We start from the raw sequence: 19,734 nt of genomic DNA, 5'->3' as shown, positions 1-19,734 counted from the left end.
AACAAAAAATATTATCATTAACAAAAATATTGTCATTCAAGGGGTACTGCATATCCTTTGTATTCAAATAGAGGTGTGTATCATAGTATTTCTCTTTTTATATTGCAAAATTGTTTTCCTATTTATGTGATTTATGACAATTTTTTTTTTCACTCATAAAAGTATAAATGATCGATGGAGGAAAAACTCCGAAAAAGTGCACAAATAAATCCCCTTAATAGTACCTGTTAAACTGATACAACATGATCAATGGACCAAAAATACCCCCAAATTAAGTATGATTAACCAAAAACGCGAAGACATGCTGTTTTAAATTAATTATTACGTGCATGGTTGTCAAATAAATCAAAACTAAAATAATACACATGTCTTAATCTAGGGTGGTCATGACAATTAAGCAAGTTATTTTATTTTATTTTTTGTCAAGCGGTACGAGAATACATGAAACTAGAAATAGCTCCACAATCACTATTAAGTCCAACGCAACTACTGGTGTCTTTAGGGAGACAATCTCAAACAATTTCACAATCGCTGTAAGACCAACCCAATACACAGAAATCCCCCAATACAAGTCTAATTAGGGGGAGAAAACAATCCCATAAAATATAAAGGGAAGAACTAATTTGAAGTACTCCTGACCACCTAATGAGATGCAAGAATTCTGACCAACAAGTTAAATTGATCGTAAGAGACATATTCATAACCTCATACGCATAATGCATACTTGCAAGGGCAACTAGGACCGTGAAAAGCGTCTAATTTCGAAAACTTTCAAACTACTATTTAAATCAACGAGAATGAAGATTGAGAGCACGAGCTGCATAAAGCGATGATTAATGAGGATGCACGTGGAAGGTATGTTTGAAGGATTATGTGACTAAGTTCACGAATATATACAAGTACTAGGTCTTTCAATGAACCAGATTCGGATCGAATTTGACAGGATTCAAATTGAATCAAATATTTGAATCCGACTTTCGGAAATCCGTCCAAGTCCATTCGGATCCAAATTCTAAGAATCGGATATCCTTTCGATTCGTTTAACTTAATAAAAAATTAGGCATAGAAAACAAAAATCCATCACTTGAAATGTTGGGATTACATCTGACAATGTAAGACCGGAAAAAAACCAACTGTACAATTATCGAATCGGATTCATAAATGTGAAAATACACAAATGTCCGGTTAATTAAACTAATTATTACACAAGAGTGCACTATTCTTTTTCTTTTTTTACAAAAAAAAAATTGGTCGTTTATTCATAACATTAGAATATCTATAAAATTGGTCGGATTGAAATTCCAATAGGTTACAACTGTAGGGTTGAATTATTGATTCCAACGGTCTCTCTCTCTCTCTCAGAACCTACTCCTCGGCACACAACGAAACACTCGGCGCCCACCAACTCATCTGACGTTTCGGGTTGGAGCCCCCCTCAATTTGTTGCCGTTTGATCGCATCAATCTCTGTACACATCTTCTCTATATTCACAAAAAAATCCATTTGGTTCTCTCTATATGGTAAGAATCCCCCTATCCTCAATTTCGCATAGGGTTTTCCTAAATTGCCGTTTAATCTCCAAAACAAAGAAAAAACTTAAAGGAAAAAAATACGATTACTAGGCTTGGTGTTTAAATTGGTGTTTAATCCACGAGATTTTTTAGTGTATTGAAGTTTCAACCTTTGATTGTTGTATTGAAGTGTTAGTTAGTGTATTGAAGTTTTAGCCTTTGATTGGTGTATTGATGTGTTAGTTCTAGAGATTCAATAAAACGTTTATCAGACTTAGAGTATATGGGTTCTTCATGTCATGGCGTGTGTGTAGCCAATTTCTGTAGCTTGGTAGTATATGGGCTTTAATGTCTAAATCCTGACAAAAAACTTTCAGTTCTTCATGTCATGGCCTCTTGGTTTATACTTTCAGTTCCAAAAACGTGTCGCGTCGTGCCTCTAGCCTGTATTTAGAATGTATAGCGTCGTGCCTTTAGAGGAAGGGCATTGCAAAATTTGGGCCACTCCCAACCAAACATTACAATCTATCACAAAACGAGTACGTCTAGCTAAATGATGCACTACCAATTTCCAACTCACCGAGCAATACTGGACTCAATCCTATCAAAACGCGAGGAGCTGTTCGGTTTGGGTTTTGAGAGTAATGAGTGGAGAGAGATTGATAGAGAAAATTTATTGAAAATCGTACCCAAATATTCTTTTTTTGACCCCAAAAAGAAGAAGGAAATCGACTCAATGACTTCTAGAGAATCACCTTCCATCACTATCTCAAGACAAATCAAAGATTTTGCCAACCCAATATATAGCCTCTCTTGCTGCGAAGCTTTGCACCCAGAGAAGGGTTGCCTAAAACTTGCATTCTTTTGGACATGGCTCCCACATACTGACCAAGTTCATCAAAATCAAACTGGTCAAACATCTCAGATCTTGTTTGAATCGGGTTTTACCAAATCGGTTTGTCAAAAGACTCAAAACACTCCCACATATCCCATTTAATTAAGCACCTCTTACTTGATTTTTTTTTTTTTTTTTGATCCACGAAGCAATAACTTCATTTAATAAAGGCTTTCGGCATCTACAAGATTTTTGTTCGCATACAGAGATAAGGCAGAAGCCGGACCGGAAAAGCTAAAGATAGACAATTAGCGCACAAAGCAGCAAAATGAGCGTCTAAGTGTCCTAAAACGAGCACAAAGCTCTCTTTGTGTCACTGCCCAGGCAGACCGATTCAAGGCCGGCGTGGAGAAGATAGGATACCAGGCAATGAGATGCCTCCGGATGGCAGAAGTCTGAATCATAGTCCGCAACCAACGCCGATGGAAATCATACAGGCAGGCAATTAAGCAATTGGTTAACCCATTTTTTTCCCACATGTGTGTAGTTCTATTGGAGACTTAGGAGTATAATTTAACCTCGCATAATAATGGTGTTTTCCCCACTTTCTGTAAAAATGTGGAATAGTGTTTTATTATATGATAGTTCAACACCCGACAAACTCACCAATTCACGCCCCCCCTCTCTTTCTCTCTCTCTCTCTCTCTCTAGATCATAATTAACATGTTTGGTTTCTTCTGTTCAGTGTACATGGTCATGTTTCTTTAATCAATCAAAATGATGGGAGAGACGTTCTAGGGTTGGAAACTTGGAAAATAGCTAGCCTCATGGTTTATTGTAAGCAACTTAACCACTCACACAAAGTTGAAACACGATGTCATCGACAAAGCTCAATAGAAAATATGAATTCATGTAATCGATTCTGATTGATTGGGACTTAAGGTTCAGTTTAGAACTTAACCATTCAAGCCATTTCAAGGACAGGAACCTTGAGGAGCAATGAGGTTGTGAAATCTTATTTTCGAGATTCATGCATTTGGAATAAATTGGAGGAGGAATTTATGGCTCAATCTAGTAAAACTGAGAAGTTGACTCTCATAAAATTTCAAAACAAATAGTTTCATTATAAAAATTACTGATTGATCCAAATATGGGATGAATTTACACCAAATATTGGATAAATAGAAATTTGATTCCTGGTGATTTAATTCACATTGCTGCCGATAAAAAAAAAAATTCACATTGCTACCCAAGGGTTAGCTCTATCGGTCAGGACTCTTGCATAATTGCATCTCACTAGGAGATCAAGAGGTCGAATCTCTTCACCTGCGTGTAGATGTTCTTCCCTGAGATGGAGTCTTCCATTCTTTCTTTGTTAATTTGTTTCTACCCTATAGGAGGTCATCAGGAGCTTGGTTGTGTTATGGACTCTCACAATTGATGTAATGCATCGAGTTTGTACTTTGTATTTCATATATGATGTAAACAATCTCTTTTATCGATTGAAAAAGGAAAAGAAAAAAAAGAGCCTGAAATTCATATCCTTTGCATACAAGTACAAGTTGTTGTCTAGCTTTCTTTTCCTAATTTCCATGGGCTTAATTGTTAATTATGTACTTCATCTCTGACTTAATTAATGATCATAATTATAACTTCTGCCTTGGTTTCTTTTTACGTACTTTGATTGTAAAGTTGTTTCTGATAAGAATCTTCGGGTCTCAAATGGTACATTTAAAACTCTTTTGCACTCCTTGTTTTAGGTTTTTGAAGTTCTCTTTAACAAACACAAGACGGCTTGCTAGTTTTATGATTCATCATGTCATCAAGAAATGGATCCTTAATTTCATGTAATTTTCTATCCTTTGAAATAATTGATCATCATTACAGAAAAAATAAATAGAACCCGCTAATTCGGTTTGGTAATCTCTATTTTGTCTATGTTGAAGGTCCCGATGTGTTTATGTACGTTCATGCAAAAATCAAGATACTCAATTTGATACAGATAACTATCTCAACAGATCATATTTGTCTAGAAAATTTAAAACGAAGAGTCAGACATCTAAATATCCAATTCACTTCAAGTTGTTTCATTCTCTTCTGAAAATTTTGATTAGACAAAACACATACAGATGTTCAATTAAAATGAATTGGATCGTCAAAAAATGATTGTGTGGATTCCTAACGTACACATGCCGATGTTCAATTAAACACATGCCGATCTTAACGCTCATGTAGCATGTCATTAACAAAACAATTTGCTATTCAAAAAAAAAAAAAAAAACCGATTTTGAATACTAAATTGCATATTCGTAACATACATGCTTGATTTATCAAGGTATAATAAGCGCACACAACTGTGAACTAATTATCATTTGTATGGTTAATTTGGAGGTTTCTCTTGTGCATGCATTACCCCTCTTGTTTTCTTGCTAGCCAAAAAAGGGTGATTAATGAGGGGTGACCAAGCGTAGCAACCTTCTTCAAAGTATGACCATAGATCCATAGGGACACCAAACCTTGCGACGAACAGCAGAAAAGACTATAGCTTCTACCACACCACACACAAAATTAGTGGAGCACAACCCGTGCTTCGCAAGAAGCCTAAAGTTTTAGATGGCGACAATCGATCGCATGACTCGAATGCTGGTTATATACTACGTACATACAGCTCTTGTTGTCTCTTCAAAGAAAATTAACTGATTCCAATGGCAATATTGGAGAAGCACGTCATGTGTTGATGTCTTGTTGCTAGTGTGCACATTACCAACACAAAATGCTCCAAATGATACCGTATATACATACCCTTTCCGATTTCTTTATGCAAATTTAATACATCCTGATATAAAGTTTCTTTATCTGCGTAGCTAGCTGCACCGCATGTTTGTTTGTCTGGAAAAGATACGACTTCCGGATTGCTTCCGAGAATCCACACAATGGTCTATTCAGCTTAAAAGTTAATTTGGTTAAAAATTAAAACTAGGGCAAGCAATAAAGAATTCTTTGGCAGATGAAGAATTCTACTGCTTGTGGGGGGGAGAGGAACAGTAGAATTTGTCAACGTGTAGAAAATTTTCTTCGTTACAACGCGTTATTATTAGGTGAAATTCGTGGTTGTATTAGCTCCTGGAAAAGGGTTAAACCTTTCGGCAGGGACGGATCTAGAAATATAGCCTCGTGAGAGCACCTTGTTAATCATAATGGCGAAAGTTCATTTTTTTTAGTCAACCACAGTAAGATCGTACAAAACTAAGGCATGGATTACTAACTACAAAAGTTTATAACGCGTACTTAGTTAAATTAGGTATAAAAAAAATGAGTACAAAATCTCAGACAAAATTTTTAAAGTATGTTTTAAATGAACATCAACAAATTTTAGAATGACCGAAATAGTTTTGTTAATAACTTTATTGTAAAATATTTCTTCCAGATGGTTAAAAATAAAGATAATCAAAAAAGAATAGTTTCAAATAGACAAACAGCTCATAAAGCAACAAGTATATATAATGCATCATATGATGAAATTTAAGCATAAAATTAATTCTATATGTGTATTTTTGAGATATATGCAAGTGTGTATATTTATATATTAGCACACTCTCATATATAATTAATTATGCTAATTTATACAAAAATATTTTAATTTCGAGTGGGGATACTTGCCCCGCATAGATCCGTCCCTGCCTTCCGGTCAGAATTTAGGCATTGCTTCCTCTTGGAGAGTTCACAAGAGGATTTTGACCCCTAATTGTTTTGGGGATTGTTCTTAATTTCTTCTGTTTGAAGTTTGTCGTGTTAGTTTGTACAAAGGGCTAGTCCCATGAGATCTTTAATTTGTTGCGTGGTGCTAGCTTTAATAAGATTTTATAAGTTAAAAAAAAATTTAAAGAATTCTTTATAATCATATCCAAACACATAGAAGGGAGATAGAAAGCGCTAGGAAACGATCGAGTCATAACATGGTGGCTGTAGTGGTTTGTGCTTGAGTCTTACTTCTAGGGTGGCCAAGTTCGAGTGCTGTAGACCTTCTTTTACGTATGGAAAAAAAAAAAAAAGGTCTAGTTCTAAAAGTTCAGGGGGGGAAGAGGATAAATGTAATTAAATGTTTATATATACAGGTAAAACAATTGTATGGGAATTGAAGACTCGTATTTGACCTATAGGATGTTACGTTTTAGTGTTAGGACTTTATTCATCGCTTCCGGAAGTTCAAAACCATTTTAGTAGAACTGAAATTCATTTCCTTATTGGTGGTTAATTTCATCATTTGCGCAGTAGATTTTAACCACCAAATTCGGCGGACGGTGAAATCATGGATGGTCTTGCCCATGCTTAGGCTTATTTTGCTTGGGTTTGTTTTATAACATTTGAGAATTTTGAGTGAGATATTTTTTGGAAGGTGGGGAGTTGGATCTTTTTAGTTTATGTTTGTTTGCTTTGTTTATCCTATATATATTTTTTGCAATTGTAAATTAGTTTATGTACACTTAAAATTTCAAATTCACAAAAGTAGTTGCCACAGGTTTTTGAGAACCAAATTCGACTCCGTTTATTATGAAAAAATTTGTTCCAGGAGTGCATATCAATCAAAGGTTTGGTTTCCATTTCCAAATTATCAACGCATTTACTTTCTTTCTTTACTAGCGTTATACTCGTTCGATGCACCTGTTAACAAAAAAAAGCACAGATTGTTTGGAGAATATCTCCTCTAGGAGTAAACATGGACTCTATCAAAGGGAATTCGATGCTGAGATGGTGGGAACAATTATTAGAAAGATGGAAAGGTATGAACGAGCATAGAGAGGGGTGGGCAGCAGTAGGTGCGATCATGTGGAAAATCTGGAAGTGCAGAAATGATGAGGTTTTTAATAGCAAGGGTGGAGACCGGATGTAGCGTGTACGTCTGCGGTCTTAAAAGCGACGGAATTTTTGAAGGCAAACCGTGAACTGAATGTGAGTACGGTCTCTCGCAAGCATTACCTGCAGAACATTACAACATATGGGAAAAACCCATACGAGGGTGGTTTAAGATCAACTTTGATGGAGGTTTGAACAACCGGAGCAAGTCGAGTGGAGCGGGTATCATTATAAGGGATGAATTTGGGATTTTTCGAGCAGCCAGAGTAATTCAGAGCAATTCATTATGGGAATTTGATGAGTCCAGTGGTGATAGAAGCTTTGGCAGCAAGGGATGCATATGGCCTTTTATTTGCAAGGGAACTGGGTTTAAGATATATCCAACTACAAGGTGATTCACAACAGATTATTAATTTTGTCCAAAAGCAGGAAGAAAGTAACACAAGTTGGGGTGATCATTGCCGATGTGAACAAATTAAGGGATTCGTTTGATGGATCAAAAGTGAGTTTTGTTAGGAGAGTTCGTAATTTGGTGGCGCATTTAGTGGCCAAGAATGCTGTGAGAGGGAATGGGATTCGTACTTGGGAATATTATCTACCCCCTTGGCTTTACTCCTCTCTTTATGAGGATAAGGGCCCAAACTGATGTATTGATCGATTTCTTGATAATAATATTATCCTAATCTTTCACACACAAAAAAAAAAAAGGCACATAAATGTCTGTTTTGTACATTCCTCGTGCTTCGAATAGGCACAACGCCAGTTTTCGTCACGCTGATGATAGATTTTTGATTTTCCATTTTATTGGTGAGGTGGAAGGAGGATTATAGTTACGTATGTCCAATTTCCTCTTAAGGCCCAGGACTGCCGGTCTTCGGGCCCAAATCCATCGGAACCCAACACCCACGTCCATACCAAATGGCACTTTCCACGAATCGGATCTCTTTTTTCCGTACTTGAATCGGATCTCTGTTCAAAAACTCCTTTTACATCATCCTTCAAAATGTCATACGTTCAAAATGCTCAACTCTCGCTTTTAATTGTACAATATGTGATAAAAAAAAATGCTTTCGCGCTCGTGTTCTCGCTCACGTACTTGCCCGCAAATTGTTTCCTTAGGGGACAACATGTGTGTTGGGTTAATCCGGATCGTCCATACTCAGTAATGGATAGTTTAAATTGCATCTTAGCCGAACAGATCTCGACTGTCCATTGTTATTCGGCCAAGATGTGTTGCGTGTTGAGCCAATTCGAATTGTCCATGTTCGGCAATGAACTACTCAAATTACATTTCAACCAAACAGATTTTGATTGTCCATTGCTATTCGACTGAGTTGCGATTTAAATTATTCGTTGCTGAACATGATGGCCCGAATCAATTCAACGCGCATGTGTTAAGGACAACACGCACTCTGGGTTCGAATTACTCCTATCTCACTGAGCTCCGAGATAACAAACGAAAAGGAATCGGATCTTACGCCGAATTACCAAAATACCAAGCACCGAACCAGGTTGCGCATTGAACGCATTTCACTCAGAGAGAGAGAGAGAGATTGAAATCGATATCTTTCGCATTCGGTACTGCTTTCGAAATTGCAACCCCGTAATTGAATCTGCATCACGCCGCAGCGGCGGCGCGGCGACGGCGGTGGAGGACTCCTCGGGCTCGGCGGTGGCGGCAGCAGCAGCAGCGTCGGCGGAGGCGGACGTAGTTTCGGCATCGAAACCGATCTGCTATGGCGTACAGAAGAAGGCCGGGAGGAGGAGCAGGAGGAGGACCAAGGCCTTCGACCTCGAACGAAGAATTCGGGAGCCCTAACCGCCTTCCTTCTCCCGCTCCACCCGACAACAGCTCCTCCTCGTCCTCCGCCTCTTCGCTGGCCGCCAAAGCCATCAGAGCTTCTTCCTCGTATCGCGACGCCTCTCTCTCCTCCGCGTACGGGCAGTCCGCTCTCTCCCCGTCTCAAAACCCCAACCCTGCCAGATCTTACCCTCCCTCTGTATCCAAGGTCAACTTTCTCTCTCCTTATATTATGTCTACACATTTATATAGGTGTAAATGCATACAATGTCGGGTGTAATTGAATTGTATGGGGTTTTTGTCGGTGCTAAGTCACATAATTCGTGTGATGTGTGCTTGGGCGCGAGCATGAAAGCGTGTTTTGAGACACATCCCCAACCTACTAAAAATCTGCTAGAGCGAGCGCAGTGCAATGATTGAGAGCGGGAGAGCGAAGTATTTTTAAGGATTATGTGACTAAGGGCCGGAGTACTTATTACTGGGTGATTTTGTGCTGATGCTTGTTAATTGCGACAAAAGGATTTGCGATGAACTAATGTATGCTCTCTGTTTACGACATTATTCAGTCTAGGACTGTGCTGTTTTTGTGGCGTATGACTATTCATCTGAGCCAAATTTGTGACACTGATTGTTTTACTGTGGGACCTGCGTCGTGTGAGGTTAATATTGGTTTAGTTTTCATTGTACAGACTGAATGAAAAGACTAGAACACAGGGATATGGGGGAGGGGGGGTTGGTGTGGAATGTGTATGCAATAGAAAGTTTTGAACAAGCGTGTGGAACTTGGTTTCGTGAGCCTAGATAATTTTATGATATTTTGAACTAAGACAAGTATAGTAGTGTGTAGTGTCTTGAAACATTGGTGTGGCGGTCTAACTCGCCAAGAAAAGTTGGGAGAGAGGCGTTCTAGAAAGGCGGCATGGACGCATGAACGTGCAAGATTCTGTTCCCAAAATCAGCTAATCTGAGGACCTATGATTAAGAGGCGTCTTCCATCTGTTTCAACTCGACCAAGGATATTCTTTAAAACATGAGACCTTTTACACACTTTCTGTGCACTTGAACTTTACATGATACCTCTTTTGTGAGTATTAGCGGCGTCTTTTTTGCTTATTAAATGTTTGCTTGAAGACTGACTTCTTTACTACCTAATACCTATTGATTAAACTGGGTACATTTTCCATGGGATATTTACTCTACGTCTATGGAGATTGGCAGAAAATAATAGCCGTTCAAGGTCTCAATAGAAATTGATGACCCTCATTTGTCCACCTTAAAGAAAGCCTGGTCAGTTTCCGAATTTTCTCTACCGCTTAGAGGGCTAGACATACTACAGGGGGAATGTCTAGCAGAGCGGAGCTAATTTAAAGTTCAATTTTATCCAAATCCGGTTTGGTTATTCCATCATTGAACTCAAGATGCCAATGAAATTCAGGGGAAAAAAACTTTGCTCGAAGTGACAAAAGTAGATCCTGGACATGATTTTAAAATCCCTACCTTTTGTCTCTCTCATCTACCTTTTCATGTTTTGTTGGGTCTTACTCTTCAATTCCCACCTAAGTTACGAAGAATGAACTAGATACCAGCTGACATGCTCACACATGCGTGTTACCTCTCATCTCTCTCTTATCAGCAATATATAAGGCCCCTCTAATCAGGGTTTTTTCTTTCCAGACACATTTGTGCTTGCTTGAGAGAAAGGGTGTACACGTCCCACTGCCTATTCCTTTTTGGATTAGTTGGAGACTTTGGAGTAGTTGTTTATTTTGTGTTTCAGTAAGTTTTACTAGTGGCATTAAAAGTATATTTCTTTTGCTCATCAGTGTGGTGTTTGTGATTTTTAGGATTCCGCCACCCATGAATACACATCAATGAAAAATTTGAGTGAACCTAAACATGGATTTTGGGGAGGTCTGGCTCGGAAAGCTAAAGCCATTATAGATGATGATAATGACACACAACAATCTGAAACACCTGGAAGAACAAGACCACAGATGTCTGGTACCGAAACAAGGAGTCAGGTGAGAATCAGGTTTAAAGATTTTGTCTGAATGATGATAGCTATGGAGCTAGTTTGTTAGAAATGGGTTCTGCCCTTTAGGTGTGTTTAGTTGCGAAGTAGAATCCTCTCTCAGACACCTGGTCGTCATTTTTTCTTCAAATGCTCTGACATGTGCTGGTCTTATGATTTGATTCGTTTATCCATGTGTTAGCTGCAGTATCACAGCCCAAATCATTCACATGAGGGCCGTCAGAAGACAGAAAATCCTGCATTACAGAAGGGCCTAGGTGCAATTACATCTTCCCTAACTTTTATAGGCGGCACCATCGGCAATGCCCTTGAGGTAAGCCTAGAGGTGAATTTGGGAGATTCTTTTGGGAGTATGTAAAATGTGCTCAGTTCAAGGTTGGTGGGTTGGAAATGAATTTTTATTTGGTAACTGGTTGCAATGATCGACGCTATCCATGCTAATTTGTCACCACCATCATGTCATCCTCCACATTCTGCCATTGGTTTTTTATTAGAAAACCCGTTGACAATTTCCCAATATTCTGAAGGCAGCTGACCTTGACTCAACTTTTTTTAATCACTGGCGCCCTCCACTTTTTCAGGAGGGTCTAAATATTGTGGAAAACCGGACCGCAGACATCATTCAAGAAACTCGCAAGCTGCAAATAAGGAAAAAAGGTGGCAGTTCCGAGAAACAGAAGCCGATGTCAAATGTTGGTAGCACACGCCAAGTCCAACAGCCCCTGATGCGAGCAGAGGTGCTACAGCAGATGGAGACTGATCTAGAAATCCAACTGAAGGCATCTCGCGACGTAAGGTGGCAACTGTGTATCACTGGTTTAAATAGTGAAGTATCATGGATGTACGGCCTGACTTTCTTTTTTTAAGTAATGGAATACTACAATTGAAGTAACCAAGTTGGTTCTTGTACGCATAACCAATAACGTTGATTTATTTTATACTTATGACACAATTCTATAATTTTATCTTGCGCTAGACACGTTGTGTTCGATGTGCAGTCCACCAGAACATGGCTACGCAAGTTGCTGCTTTTCTGAATTCACTCATAACTTATCTTCAGTTAGCCTGTATTTTTTGCAAAAGGGTCTTCTTCATATTGCCGGACGTCATGGTTCTTTTGCTGACCTTCACTTCATTAATCATGGTAGCAAAGTGAAGATGCGAGCAGGAATTTAAAGACGTGACAGGAACCATGGGGCAATTAATCCATAGAAGTTTGGTTACCACAAATGCAGTTTTAAATGAATTGAAGTTTGCTTGCATCAATGAGATGCATGATATGCCTTCCGGTTAACGTTGCAGGTTGCCATGGCAATGGCTGCCAAAGCAAAGCTTCTTCTTCGCGAGCTGAAGACAGTCAAAGCAGACCTAGCTTTTGCGAAGGATCGTTGCGGTCAGCTGGAAGAAGAAAATAGAATCCTTAGAGAGAGTCTTGAAAAGGGAGATAACCCAGAGGATGAAGATTTGGTATTACTTCTTTCTTATTGTGCTAAAGAGTTCCTTCTTCCCTTTTCTTCTCTAACTTCTTCCTTTCTTGCTTCTCGTGTTTGACATATTGTTACTGCAAAAAAACACTCTGTATTGTTACTGATTTGAACCTCCGTGATTATTTTTTAGAATGTATTGTGTGCAACACCTGTTTTTTAAACAGTTATTGGAGTTTTGTATCTAATCCTTAAAGTTAGAACAGTTATAGTTTTTGCAGTAGAATTTGTATGGTTTTTGTTCATCTTTCCCATTTTAGTTAAGATTTTGCTGCCTCCTTTTTCTGTTCCCAACAAAATAGAATATTCTAATGCCCATATTTTGCATATCAGATACGGCTTCAACTTGAGTCACTTCTGGCAGAGAAAGCTCGATTGGCGCAGGAAAACTCGGTCTTTGCACGGGAGAACCGTTTTCTCAGGGAGATTGTTGAATACCACCAGTTGACCATGCAAGATGTTGTGTACTTGGATGAGGGCAGTGAACAGGTTACTGAAGTTTACCCTATCAAGGCACCTTCATTGAGCAATATGCATTCCATTGGTGCCATACAAACTACAGCTTCTCCCTCCGCCCAAGTTGAGGCAAGAAGTCCGCAAGTGATCTCCCCAAGTGTTACCCCATTAAGCTCCTTTATCCGCCTACCCGAGGAAGAATTGGAAACACGCTCAGATCCTGCATAAATGGTTTCATCTTTTCAAACAAAGGTTTGAATTTTTATCTATAGCATTTTCAGTTTTCTTTGACACCTCATTTTCTCTCTTTGCTTGGCCAATATATAATTGTTTTGTATCTTCAAAATAATATTTAACTATTAACTTCTGTAAGCTCTTTCTGAACCTATTCTGCAGTGGCCTATTACATTGTGCTGTTGTCTAAAGAAATACTCTTGTTAAAGATATGAAATTATTCGTTGAGTTGTCCCTTCATAGTTACCATAACAGACTAGGCTAGCTTATCTGGGTACTATTATCTTTCTGCCGATCTGAGTTGTGCTGAGTTGTGCCAACAGCCTTTGGCCCAACGGATTTGGGAATGCACTTAGGTGCGAGAAGAAAACGCTTGTAGCCTTTATGTGAGGTGATACATTATCATAAGCTATAATTATTCTCTGTATTATACAAGTGAGTCTTACTTTTTCTTGTGTGTGGATTTTCCATTCAAGCAAACTGGAGTACATACTGTGTTAGCATAAGCACGAATCATGGAAATAAAGTTAAATTTCTTAGTTGTATCTGGTTATGCTTGAGGCATCCAGATTGCATTGATGTTTTTTCGGAGCTTGGAACTTAGAGATACCGATCATGTGAGGTGTTCTTTTTTCGTGTCATCCTATTGCTCGGTCGCGTTTATGATTTATTATTTTGTTTCTTGGTCTGTTAGTCTGTGACAATCTTTGCTTGCTACTGTTTAGGTTACTTTATATCTTCGGACTTTTTTTTGGGTTTGAGCTACGCTTCTTTCGGGATAAATAATGTTTCGTGTTTAGCTGGCTCTGCTGCTGTAGGAAGATCAGAACATTATTCAGGATCTTGTGCTGCATAACATTCATCTTTTTCGACAAATGCGGTGACATCATTTGGCTACGATTATCGTTTTCAGAAAAGTGGTGCATCTTTTGTCACAGCCTTGTTGCAAGTTGCGGTCAAAACTATTTGGATTTCGGACTTGTAAAGGGAAATTAATGGAAGGGAAGTATAGTTATTTATGATGCTTATGTTGTTCAATAACCTTTCTTTTTTTTTTTTAAAAGTAGAGCTTTCTTAAAAAAATAAAAAATAAAAAAGGGTTCTTTTTTGACAAAATATGTTCATTATCTTCTCTACCCCGTAGGGAAATGGAAAATAGTTTTTAAAAAAAATGTGAATTACAATGGAAGGAGAGAAGTTTAAAAAAATACTCCTCTTGTATGGTTTAAGAAGAAAGATGGGAAAAGTTCACAAAACGAAATACTCTAATAAAAAAAGCACTATTTATTGTCACTCGCCGTTTTTGTTCTTTTGTTTTTTATTTACTAGCAAAAATAAAGCATTTTTTATTTGCAATTAGCTACTTCATTAATGGCCTTTCCTTTCGACATTATCCCCCAACAATAGAAGTAATTATTCAGTACCCCACTCCATTTTCACCGCACATTATGGTGAGATCCATACACTTTGTCTTGAATGCCACTACAATGGGTGGTGGAGAAGAGGCCTGGGGTACCACTTGGTGGTGTCCCAATGGCATTAAATAAATTTTCCAACAATAGTTAGTGCTCTCTCTATATTTTCTCCCCTTCAAAAACAAGAAAAAACTTATGGTCTGTCTGGATGTGAAAAATAAGGTAAGACAAGAAATAGTAATAATTAAGGAAAAAATGAGAAACGTATGGGAGAAAATTTACCCTTTCTTTATAAATAGTACTTATTTTTTATGAGCCAGAGAGTTAGAAATCATTTAAACGACAAGTCTAAATTCTGTTTATTATGGTTGTTATTGCATATGAGAAAGTAGATTGCACAGAAGAGAAGAGAAGAGAAGCAACAAATAGGGACAGACAGGCCCATAGGAAGAGAAATAGCCCATCAAGAAAGAAGCCCACATCGCAGTATTCTCTGGAATAATCGCTTTTCTGCAAAATTTTACAAAAAAGCAAAAAATAAAGAAAAATAAAGAAGCAGAAACGCAAAAATCATCTGTAACGACGTCGTCTAATGTCCTTTGACCTCGCATGTTCCACTCAAGACGTCTAAAATCTAAATATTCAAAACAGCGTCGTCGTAAATGTGATTCTATAAACCTCGTGTCCTCGAAATAGAATGTTAGAATATTCAAGTGTTGTTTACTAAAGTCGTGTGGGTCTTTAACTTCAGTCTTCAAAACAAGAGGTTCAACTATTGTAACAACATCGTAAACGCAAAGATCATCTGTAATGACATCACATCATTACTAATATTCTTTAACCTCACATGTTCCACACAAGAGGTCTAAAATCTTTAATATTCTAAACGCAAAGATCATCTGTAATGACGTCACATCATTACTAATATTCTTTAACCTTACATGTTCCACACAAGAGGTCTAAAATCTTTAATATTCAAAACGGCATTGTAAATGACGTCGTATTAACCTCACATCCCTAGAACAGGAGGTTAGAATATCTGAACGGTGTTGTTTACTAAAGTCGCGTGGGTTCTAACTCCGGTCTTCAGAACGCAAGGTTCAAATATTGCAACGGTGTTGGAAAAATTAGTGATTTTTTTTTTCAATATTATATACATTAATAGGGATTAATGGAGTGTTAGAATTAGCACCGAGAGTCCAAAGCTTCACTCCTCATGAGACTCGAATCTTGTCACAGCTGGGGGAGGGGGATGAGTTACCAAACGAAGTGGTTCCATTTTCACTCATCTAAAGAAGGGCCAGAAGGTGGTGGAAGATAGAGAGCACCGCTAACGCTAAGCCAAGCGTGCGCGTGGAAGAGAGAGAAAGCAGTAGAAGAAGAAGGAGGTGGTGGGTGGTGGTGGAGATGGGGAAGCTACTGGTGAGGAAGAAGGAGGTGGTGTACGCTCTGTGGTTCAAGCAGAAGGTGATGTCTGGTCTCTGGAAGGATCTTCCGGATAAGATGCACCACAAAGTCTCCGTGAATTGGATCAACGCCACACTCCTCCTCACCCCTCTCGTAGCAACCTACTCGTAACTCTCTCTCTCTCTCTCTCCACATATGTGTGTGTTCCCATTTTTTTTTTTTTTTTAACAGGCAATCAATTCAATTCACAATACCCAAAGGTAAAAGCCCGAAGACTACAACGATTTCATAAAAAATACAAGAATGAACCAAAACCACTAAAATCTAGACACCGAAACACATCTACTATGAGGCTCCAAAACACATACTGCAAAAGCAGATCATACATAAATGCAAGGTATGGAGCCCGTCTCCGATTTCAGTAGTAGAGCTCAAAAGGACACCCAGTTCAAACCCTAGTCATAAGCACAGATGAAATCAACACCAAACCAAAACAGAAAACCTTGTTGGGTGGAGGAGTATTGATCACACACTTATAATGTATGAAACTCACAAGAGAATTGCACAAACACACTCACAATATATTGAACTCATTCAATCTGAAAATAACATACAAAGAGAAGGAATTTCTCTCTCTGTAACTCTCTTATTCTCTTACTCCACTCACATATTTTACATAATCAGAATACATTCTTTTATAGGCAAATTAAACAGACAAGTAGATAACTTTGCAATAAATGCAAAGATCACAAATGGAAATACGGAAGCTTAAATTCAATACCCACGTTTTTGTTCTTGCTCTTCTTGCAGGCTTATCTGACTTTCATTCTTCACCAACTTACCCTAGGCAATCATAGCCTCCAAAACAATAGTTCCACACGTTCCAAATCAAGCTTACTGTTTATTTCAACATCCCCCCTTAAGCTTGATTCTCAGAGATTCTTCATTCCAAGCATTGTCTTCATTTTTACGAAAACTTCATGTTTGAGGGGCTTCGTAAAGATATCAGCTGCTTGATCATATGTCCTGCAAGAAACTAACTCCACTTCCTTTGCTTTTACATGCTCTCTGATGAAGTGGTAGCGGGTATCGATGTGCTTGCTTCTTTCATGATGAGTCGGGTTCTTTGCAAGCGCAACTGCAGAGCGGTTGTCGACGTAGATCTCTGTGGGCAATTTTTGCAGAAAGCCCAAGTGCTTCAGCACATTCCTTAACCATATAGCATGACAGACAGCTGAGTTAGCGGCAACATACTCAGCTTCACAAGATGACAACGTCACAATCGCTTGCTTCTTGGAAGTCCAAGTGAAGGCAGTATCTCCAATGAAGAAAACGAACCCTGTTGTGCTCTTCCTTTCATCCAAGTCTCTTCCCCAATCGCTATCTGAATAGCCGGAAAGATTCAGGTCACCACCTGACTGATAGAACAGTCCGTCATTATGAGTTCCTTTGATGTAGCGGAGAATCCGCTTTGCTGCGAACAAGTGTAACTGATCTGGCGTCTCCATGTATCGACTGACTAGCCCAACACCATAGAGTATGTCTGGCCTAGTACAGGTTAGATATCGCAGACTTCCAACCAAGCTTTTGAAATAGGTTGGATCAACATTCCCAGTATCACTTTTCTTCAGTTCCAGTCCACTGTCGACTGGAGTCGTCACAGGATTGCATGTCTCCATCTCGTACTTCTTCAGTATCTCCATGGCATACCTGCTTTGGGAGATAAAAATTCCTTCGTCACTTTGCGTCACTTCAATGCCTAGGAAGTGAGCCATAAGTCCGATGTCCGTCATTTCGAACTCTTGAAACATCGTCTTCTTGAATGCTTCAAACATGGCTGGATTGTTGCCTGTAAAAATCAAGTCATCAACATAGAGGCATGCATACAACTGGCTTCCATCAATCTCCTTCTTCATATAGAGTGCATGTTCGTAGGGGCACTTCTCGAATCCATTCTCTTGGAAGTACTTATCAATTCTGGTATTCCATGAACGAGGCGCTTGCTTCAGCCCGTATAGCGCCTTCGTCAATTTGTACACTTTGTCTTCATGACCTTTCTTCACATATCCAAGTGGCTGCTCAATATAGATTTCTTCTTCTAGAAATCCATTCAGGAATGCTGTCTTGACATCCAACTGGTAGATCTTCCATCTCTTCTGAGCAGCTAATGCGATCATTAGCCTAATCGTTTCCATTCTGGCAACAGGGGCAAACACTTCACCATAGTCTATGCCCTCTCTTTGTTTGTAGCCTTTCGCTACAAGTCTTGCCTTATATCTCTGAACCTCTCCTTGAGCATTCTTCTTAGCTTTGTAGATCCATTTTGCTCCAATTGCCTTGTGACCATTTGGGAGGTTAGTCAGCTCCCAAGTCTTGTTCTTCTCTATGGACTGAATCTCTTCATCCATAGCCTTCCTCCATTTGTCTTCTCCATTAGCTTCCTCAAAACTAACTGGATCACAACTGATTTGCAGACAGAACATGGTAAAATCTGCATCCATCTGATCTGTATTTTGATACAGATCATTCAAGTTCCGTATTCCTCTGGGCCTCATGTCTGAAATTTCTTGTTCAACTGGTGAGGATGGTTCACCTTGTTGTGGTGAAGAGAAACCATGGGAAGATGCTGGCTGATCTTCTGGTCTCCCAGGTACATCTCTGGTTTGTACCTGTTCTTCATCTTCAAGTGTTAGCTCCATATTCTTGGTAGCTTCTATTTGACCCCAGCTCCAGGATTCATTTTCCTCAAAAATGACATCTCTGCTGAAAATCACCTTCTGAGTGATGGGATTATACAACCTGTATCCCATCGTTCTGTCACCATATCCAATAAGGATACACTTAACTCCTTTGTCTTCGAGTTTGGTTCTGTTAGCCTCCGGAACTTTAGCATAGGCAATACAACCAAACACTCTGAGATGACCCACACCTGGCTTGTGAGTGGACCATGCTTCTTGTGGTGTCTTTGACTGCACATTCTTCGTAGGACACCTGTTCAGTAGATAGACTGCACACTGAACTGCTTCGGCCCAAAATCTCTTGGGCATGTCTTTATCTTTCAACATGCTTCTAGCCATGTTGAGAATGGTGCGATTCTTCCTCTCAGCTACACCGTTTAGTTGAGGAGTATAGGCAGGTGTGCACTGGTGTCTGATTCCTTGTTGCCTAAGGAATCCCTCAAATTGATCTCCAGTGTACTCTCCTCCTTGGTCTGACCGCAATGTCTTAATGTGGTAGCCGCTTCCTTTCTCAACAAGAGCTTTGAACTCTTTGAACTTTTCAAATACTTCTGACTTCAATTTCAGAAAGTATACCCACGTCTTTCTGCTATAGTCGTCGATAAACGTGAGGAAGTATCTGTTCTGACTGTTTGAGATTGGCTTTAACGGACCACAAACATCTGTGTGTACTAGCTCGAGAGGCACAGATGCTTTCCAATCAACTTGCTTTCCAAAGTTATTGCGGTGTTGTTTGCCAAGAATGCAGCTTTCGCATACCTCATTTGGACGTTGAATATGAGGTAAGCCCTTAACCATCTTCCTATTCGCCAACAGCTTCAAGCTTTCAAAGTTGAGGTGCCCATATCTGAGATGCCATATCCAATCTTTGTCATTGATAATGGCATTGAGGCACTTTGGTGTGTCATGAAGAACAGTTAGCGGAAACATCCTGTTCTTCGCCATCATTACTCGAGTTATCAGCTTC

General features: G+C 39.0%; 2 protein-coding genes across 2 annotated transcripts; both read left to right on the top strand.

The window, feature by feature from the left end:
- Positions 1–7,063: 7,063 nt before the first annotated feature.
- On the top strand, positions 7,064–7,846 carry LOC131332052 (uncharacterized). Its single transcript, XM_058366090.1, has 3 exons — positions 7,064–7,127; positions 7,330–7,591; positions 7,630–7,846. Exons 1-3 carry the CDS (start codon positions 7,064–7,066, stop codon positions 7,844–7,846), a joined length of 543 nt encoding a protein of 180 aa, XP_058222073.1.
- Positions 7,847–8,633: 787 nt separating this feature from the next.
- On the top strand, positions 8,634–13,442 carry LOC131319177 (uncharacterized). Its single transcript, XM_058349332.1, has 6 exons — positions 8,634–9,209; positions 10,846–11,022; positions 11,221–11,346; positions 11,615–11,824; positions 12,336–12,500; positions 12,851–13,442. Exons 1-6 carry the CDS (start codon positions 8,937–8,939, stop codon positions 13,199–13,201), a joined length of 1,302 nt encoding a protein of 433 aa, XP_058205315.1. The 5' UTR covers positions 8,634–8,936; the 3' UTR covers positions 13,202–13,442.
- Positions 13,443–19,734: the final 6,292 nt, after the last annotated feature.

This window comes from Rhododendron vialii, chromosome 1a, assembly GCF_030253575.1.
Source record: "Rhododendron vialii isolate Sample 1 chromosome 1a, ASM3025357v1".
Taxonomy (NCBI): domain Eukaryota; kingdom Viridiplantae; phylum Streptophyta; class Magnoliopsida; order Ericales; family Ericaceae; genus Rhododendron; species Rhododendron vialii.
This window is presented reverse-complemented; position numbering and strand designations above follow the sequence as displayed.

Excerpts from the sequence above, each read along its gene's own strand:
- LOC131332052 (XM_058366090.1), top strand. The coding sequence starts at position 7,064 with ATGGACTCTATCAAAGGGAATTCGATGCTGAGATGGTGGGAACAATTA. Across the intron at positions 7,128-7,329 it reads ATTATTAGAAAGATGGAAAG|AACATTACAACATATGGGAA; the intron begins GTATGAACGAGC and ends CATTACCTGCAG. Across the intron at positions 7,592-7,629 it reads AAGATATATCCAACTACAAG|GAAGAAAGTAACACAAGTTG; the intron begins GTGATTCACAAC and ends GTCCAAAAGCAG.
- LOC131319177 (XM_058349332.1), top strand. The coding sequence starts at position 8,937 with ATGGCGTACAGAAGAAGGCCGGGAGGAGGAGCAGGAGGAGGACCAAGG. Across the intron at positions 11,023-11,220 it reads GTACCGAAACAAGGAGTCAG|TATCACAGCCCAAATCATTC; the intron begins GTGAGAATCAGG and ends TGTTAGCTGCAG. Across the intron at positions 11,825-12,335 it reads AACTGAAGGCATCTCGCGAC|GTTGCCATGGCAATGGCTGC; the intron begins GTAAGGTGGCAA and ends TTAACGTTGCAG.